The 7484-nt window shown below is 41.8% G+C and overlaps 1 protein-coding gene across 1 annotated transcript; it reads left to right on the top strand.

Annotated features, from left to right (window-relative positions):
• The first annotated feature begins 5929 nt into the window (after positions 1-5929).
• On the top strand, positions 5930-7174 carry LOC135106210 (uncharacterized). The gene is made up of 2 exons (XM_064014983.1): positions 5930-5960; positions 6531-7174. Exons 1-2 carry the CDS (start codon positions 5930-5932, stop codon positions 7172-7174), a joined length of 675 nt encoding a protein of 224 aa, XP_063871053.1.
• Positions 7175-7484: the final 310 nt, after the last annotated feature.

Raw genomic sequence — 7484 nt, 5'->3', positions numbered from 1 at the left:
AGTCTCGCGTGAGTAATTAGAGTACAACAACAAGTGTTTCGAATTTAAAATACGTCTTCACTTTCCTGTTATAAAATTTGGTTCCTTGATCTGTAAAGAGACGCGATATTCTCTTAGATTTTTCTGACTCTAGGATGGTCTATAATGCTTTCAGGGTACTTTCGGCGGATTTACTGGTAAGTGGTGCAACCTGTAAATATCGACTAGACGTCTAAACAAAACAGGATATATTTCACACCTTTATTAAGTTTTTGGAGGGCGGAAAAATCTCCCAGGTCGCACGTCATGATGACTCTGGGCTTGGGTACTGGAATCTTCCTGCGGGGAAACCTTTTTCCAGTCGCCGTGTGGGGTGTGTATGTATGACTTTGCCGAAGAAACTCTTTCACGTCACGCCAGGTTATATTTCTATTCCTTTTTCTTGCTTCCCTGTACAGGTGATGGATGCCCCCCTAAGCGGGATTGCTAATATCGTGATATGTATCTTTAATTGTCATAGTTTTCATAACAGACAAGGCAGTTCTCCCACAATATTGGTGCGTAGCTGTAGTTCTTCAGGCGTGTCCGGAGCTAAGATAACCGTGCGTTCGCTTCAAAACAGTATTTTTATAAATGTCCACAAACTGTTTCGAGCGTTCTCATCCAAAGATCTGTCTCCCTAAGAACTGCACTTGGTAAATATCTGCTTTTTTTTTTTTTTTTTTTTATGAGGATGTAATGTGAGGCGTTTAAGGCAATAGTTCGGGAATATTTTCCTTGAAAAAAAAAAAAAACGTATTCTGCGTGATCAAAATGACGGGGAGATTCTTATGTCGTCCCTTAAAAAAGGTGTTTACCACTGTCTGCCGACGACAGAAAATCATCGTCTAATACCAAAAGCGTCTGGACACGCAGGTCTTTACATTTCAACAACTGGATCTATAATCTCCTCGTGTATTTCGCCCTTGTCTTTATTATTGGCCTTATATGTGGCGAGGTAATGGCACATATAACAATTTTGCTAAACACGCCTTCGTATTTCTCCACAGTCTTAGTACACAGATGTGCTTTTCCGGAATTGGTACATCCGGCAATAATGACTTATGACGGGTATCGAAATAGATTCAGCACCTCTTCGTTGAACGATTCACCTTAAGGAAGACTAAAACATACCATATCAAGTTACAGTATTTATTATGTACTGCAATTAAGAAGAAAAAAAAATTACATGCATCGTCTCTTACGATCATTTACCTTTTCTATAAAAATTCTCTTACGCTTAGTTACTCTATGGAATGACTGCTTCCGCTCCTGTTACATGATTCATGCTACTCACATCTGCACTGTCTCTAACCGACCTAACGGTCACGTGGTTGGTTGTTAAATAATCCTGGCAACATTTCTTTCTCGCGCCATAAGGCTGTCTTTTCCTCATTCGCCCAGTCCAACACCTGCTCCTGCTCCTCCTCCTCCTCCTACTCTTTTTCATCATCATCATCTTTTTTTACTTCTTCTACCACTTTCTCATTCCCCGGATGGTAATATGCGCGAGTGTGCTCACGGTCGACATGATATCGCTTGTCATCAAACCATAAGTGTTCGTGTCGTTATGCGTGTACTGGAGATTTTGTCCCTTGACATTTCTAATGTTAAAACGATCAACCCGTCTGGAAGCGTTGCCATTCAGCGTATCTTTGAAAGCTTGGTGTGTTAAAGTAAAACGCGTTGGTGACAACTCGGTATGCCTTTACAGTGTGTCATATAACTTTCATCTTTTATGAGTACTGAGTACATCTTGAGCTTCATTACCACAACTTCCTCGATGAGTCAAGCCCCTCTCTCCGTAATAGTCCTTTTCTCTCGCCGTTAAAGTAAGGATGATCATGTGGTAGAAGTTGCTAGTGTCCAGATAGCTATCTCTCATCATTTAAATTTTTATGAATTTCTAAACTGAAAATGAAACTATCCGTGTCTTCGTAAGCTAGTTTGGTTTGATCGCCGTAGTTAGCCTTGATCACCTTGTACTAGAAAGAGTACATGGCTTTCTTAGCCAACTCCAAGATCTGAAAAGTAATTAGGCTGTCTTATCTTGATGCTCTTTTTTTTTTTCTGTTCATACAGATAACCCTCTGGCTACCCAGAGAATACACTGTTTTAAAAGATGGATCGGCCAAGCATTTCAAAAAGGTGTTTTTGTCGGTGACATACCTTTGCTGTAATCCATATCTAACCTCCGAAAGAACTGATTGTCCATACACCGAATTCGACATCAACTTGAAAATCCGACTCTTGATTTTACATGTCTCCTGTTTACATTGATTAACATTTCTTTCTATAAAATGCTTAATGTATGGCGACAGGCGGTAACTATATATCCCATGGATACACTGAATCTCAAGCCCCAAAGATATCAACAGCTGGAGTAAATCAAGGCTTATGAAATGGCCCTTTAAACCTTGGTGTGACGCCACTAATTTCCGGTTTCTCTTGGCAAGTTTACGTCCTTCTACCTCTAATATCCCCTGATTGTGAGGTGAGAGCATGTCTTCTGTAATAATCATGTGAGTGAGATATAGAGAAAATTCATCAGTAAACCTAGCAACATCTTCAGCAATACCGCGGGTGTCGATATGAAGCCAGTAACCAGTGTCCCCATCTGTGGCATGATTACCCAGCCTTTAAAAATTCATCCATCTCCAGGGAGTTGAGTCTCTTAATATTCCCCACGGGCAAGGGCAAACACATCACGCTCGCATACAATGAACTGAAATCCAAATGCAATACATATGTACCAGCTTCGCCATTGCCCGCGTGGTTAGCCCTCATGAAGGATAGAACGCAGGTCAGAAAGCCTCCTCGAATGTTTCTTTTAACGAGGTGAAACAATTCACGACTGTAGGGTAGATGAAGTTGAACGACTGTCGACTTTAAAAAAGGCGTCATATGCGTACGATGGCAATGATACATAATGTGCCACGTCCAGACCATTGAGCTCCTGCAGAGATAATCTATATTTCATATAGACGTCGGCTAATAATCCAACGTCTATCTCACAGTATAATTTGACGTAATCACCTAAAGTGCGGCAGGATACCATCTCCCAGACACGTTGAACATGTTGATACTCTTCTGGCGAAACATGTCTCTGCTTGAGCGAGTCGCGAAAAGGCTCGCGAGATTGTAATTTCGTCTCTTTTAAACACTCTAAATTAGTGATGTATTCGTAACATACCTGCTTTTGTGTGCACACACTGTCGCTCGCCTCCTGGGGGAGATAACTGACCATCTTATGTGTATATCTGGTGTTATAACCTGCTGCTACATGACTTTCTATCACACATGACTAACTATCACACATGACACAAAGTGTCTTGGAATTGCAGGTCGTCAATCCTCACTGAATAATTGCGTGCTTGATTTGGAAAGAATACTGACTTCTGCCTTTGGTTTACTGAACTCTTTTAAGATGACACCGACATCAAAACTAATATTGTGGGCCAAGGTGATGAGATATTGGCTCATATCACGACACTGGAGGTTACAGTGACTGCGGTAAGCACCTATGAAATTATTCCGAGGCAGACTGTGGTCATGATGTCTGTGGCCGTTGTACTTGCTATAAAAGGGACGAAAACGAAGTTTGCATTGTCTCTTTCTCTGAAAAAGTTCCTGATCCTCGTCAGTCATATGCAGGAGATAATAAACGACTGCGTCTTTGATACGAGACCAGGCTTCCGACAGACTAGCTATGAAATGATTTACCGCGTTAACTCCCAGATAGCTACTCTTTTCCACCACGTTACCCTGGCGATCAACAATGATGTAAGCGTATCCTATGGCGTACTGTTCTGCTATTACAGTACCCCTCTCACATGGTATACTCATGGTTTCGAAATCAAAAAAGCATACATGAGATGGCTAATAGACATATGCAAAGTTCTTAAATTCCACTTTCTCATGTTTCTCGGGAAAGAGGAGAGTCTGGGTAAAGTCGCACTGGCATTGGTGATCGGCCAGGTTCACTATAGGAGGCACACGGCTGAAACATATGACACAGAATTGACGTGTAGACGCGTCTGATCAGTTTCTCGTAATACCTTTCCACATTTTTTATGAGCCCCATGTGTTTTCCACCCAGCAAAAGGAGAGGGATAACGACGGAAAACCTGGCATTTTCTTTCCTAGAAAGAGACAGATGATACCTGTCATCGCTTTTATACAGCGTGTAAACATGCAGAGACACGCGATTCAAAAGTTCCAGCTTAGATAGTCCCTCCCAACTCACGAGAAACGTCACACCGTCAGTCTTGACCCATCTCTCACAACCGGCGGGTCCCTCTACCATCCGCCGAATGTTCTTTCATGGTTTGCGCTGAAAATGGAATTTAAAAGCGCCCATACACTGAATAACACATGATGATAACCGATCGTTAGGATTGAAAATTTAATTTTTTCTAAGTATACTGCTAGGGTATGGAACATAACATTCAATGTCACTGACGGTTACATACGCACAACATTTTATGAAGAAGCCATTCGCTCGCGAAACGATAAATCCAGAGCTTTCCACCTCACCAGTGAGTCCTTCCAACCTGCCGCTTACCGTTTCATTCCATCGATCGACAAGTTCATCCACTTCCTGAAACGTGATTAAGCGAGAACGGAAAGCAATATGAATGATCCTGAAGATGTCCTCTCCTAGAGGAGAAAAAAATAACTAGCCTGAGGGGTAGCTGAGCAAACACATTCAATGAGGGAGGAAAATTTTGACGGTGACCAATGAAATAATTTCGTATCTCCCTTACAAAGAAACCCCGGTACATGTTAAGAAATGCAATGGATTCAGCCTGGACATGGGAGGGCACTGAATAATGATGTCTGGTAGAGCACCTCATAAAATTTCCCGTACGTAACATCGATCAACTCTGGATTTTCCGGTAGAGCTGAGGCCGGACTGGAAACTGCATCTGGTAGCAATACCCTTTGTGATACATCTGGCTGAGAGGAAGAATTGACACCTGGCGTTTTATCTGTGCAGGATATGCCACCGGGTCCTGGAGTAGACGATGAAAGTCTGCCGTCTGGTGTTTCATCTGTGGAAGAATTTCTTTCAATATATATATATATATATATATATATATATATATATATATATATATATATATATATATATATATATATATATATATATATATATATATATATATATATATATATATATATATATGTATTTTTTTTTTTTATGTAGGAAGGATACTGGCCAAAGGCATAAAAAATCTAATAAAAAAAATGCCCACTGAAATGCCAGTCCCATAAAAGGGTCAAAGCAGTGGTCAAAAATTGGTGGATAAGTGTCTTGAAACCTCCCTCTTGAAGGAATTCAAGTCATAGGAAGGTGGAAATACAGAAGTAGGCAGGAAGTTCCAGAGTTTACCAGAGAAAGGGATGAATGATTGAGAATACTGGTTAACTCTTGCGTTAGAGAGGTAGACAGAATAGGGGTGAAAGAAGAAAGTCTTGCGCAGCGAGGCCGCGGGAGGAGGGAAGGCATGCAGTTAGCAAGATCAGAAGAGCAGTTAGCATGAAAATAGCGGTAGAAGACAGCTAGAGATGCAACACTGCAGCGATAAGAGAGAGGCTGAAGACAGTCAGTTAGAGGAGAGGAGTTCATGAGACGAAAAGCTTTTGATTCCACCCTGTCTAGAAGAGCAGTATGAGTGGAACCCCCTCAGCCATGTGAAGCATACTCCATACATGGACGGATAAGGCCCTTGTGCAGAGTTAGCAGCTGGGGGGGTGAGAAAAACTGGCGGAGACGTCTCAGAACACCTAACTTCATAGAAGCTGTTTTAGCTAGAGATGAGATGTGAAGTTTCCAGTTCAGAATCCTGATACCCTCTGCACCTCCTTATATACACCCCCCTTTCCCCTCCCGTGACCTATGCTAACCATGACCTACCTCAATACCTCGTGCTCGTCAAGTGGAGATGAAATGCACTCTTAACAGAGAAAATTAACTTACTCCTTAACTTAGGTTAATTATAAAGTAATGCAAACAAGCATAACAGAAAAATGTAACTACTGTGGTAGTATAGACCTGTTTGGCCTACTAATAACAGAGTTATAATTGAACGAACATTCTTGAAAATACAATAAAATATAAAATATAAAAGAAAAAGATTATATCATTGAAGGTAAATCACAGAAAGCGTACCTTACACCTTCTCCTTTAAAAATGGAGGATTACAAGACACACAGGGTGTTGATTGATATGTGCTGTCTTCAACAACCATTCTTAATAAAATACAGCATGGCTTAATCCTAAACTTACAACACTAAACCTAAAACCTAAATGTAAAAAAGTAATTAAAGAAATTAATTGATATGTACTGACCTTTGTATGTATCCAACGTTTTCTCTTACATCCGACATTGAGAAGGAATCAGATATCCTACAAGGAAGAAGAATTGTTTAGACAGTACAAAAAGAAGCATAGACAAGAAATCGTATTTAGAAAAAGGATATACTCCGAGTCCCTTCTCTCAAACCAGTGGACACCAAAGCAACAATACAAAGCCACATTAACAGTTGGTCACTCCGGGATCACCATTTTTTGCGGCGTGTCCTCGACTCCATCGCACACGCCTTCATCACTACGTGGGTCTCCAGGTTTGGCGTGCCTCTCAACATCATCTCTGACCGTGGCAGTCAGTTTGAGTCCAGCGTGTGGAACAAAGTCATGACTCTCCTCGGTATCTGCCGCATCAGGACCTCCAGTTGCCATCCACAAGCCAACAGCACAGTAGAGCGCTTTCATCGCCAGCTCAAATCTTCCCAGGCAGCCTCAACTCAACGAGAAAATTGGTCGCTCTCCATTCTTCTCATCGTTCTAGTTATCAAGATCGCCTTGAAGACGGATCTCTACAACTCCATCGCTGAGATCGTTTATGGCACCACGCTCAGACTACCAGGGGGAAATCTTGCCACTATACATGACCCTAAGCCCTGCAACATTCAGGATTTCAGCACACGCCTCAAGAGTTCCATGAAGAGCTTTCAGCCAGTGCAGCCCCGTGCGTCCCCAACGAAGACCTTGCAAACTGCAAGGGTGGACGTGATAAAGAAGTCTCTGCAGCAGCAGTACCAAGGACCTTTCAAGGAGAACCATCACCATCGACAGACATGGCTCTACTGACGTCGTGGCTATAAACCGTGTCAAGCCAGTCTACACGCTGACACCGGGCCCAACACCTCAAGCCACGCCAGTGACCTGCACTCCTGCTCATTCAAGCAACTCACCACATCACAAGAGGTAAGTGTCGTTCCTCCTACCACGTCACTAGGGGAGAAAATTGTAGTTAACCATGTATATATTCAACGTTTTCTTTCAAATCTAACGTTTTCTCTAACTTTATTTTCAGGGAACACTAAAACAAAATACAAAAAAAAACAACAACATCTAATCAAACCTTGATAAGGAGTCGAATACCCAACAAGGAAGAAAA

This window comes from Scylla paramamosain, chromosome 13, assembly GCF_035594125.1.
Source record: "Scylla paramamosain isolate STU-SP2022 chromosome 13, ASM3559412v1, whole genome shotgun sequence".
NCBI classification, from domain to species: domain Eukaryota; kingdom Metazoa; phylum Arthropoda; class Malacostraca; order Decapoda; family Portunidae; genus Scylla; species Scylla paramamosain.
This window is presented reverse-complemented; position numbering and strand designations above follow the sequence as displayed.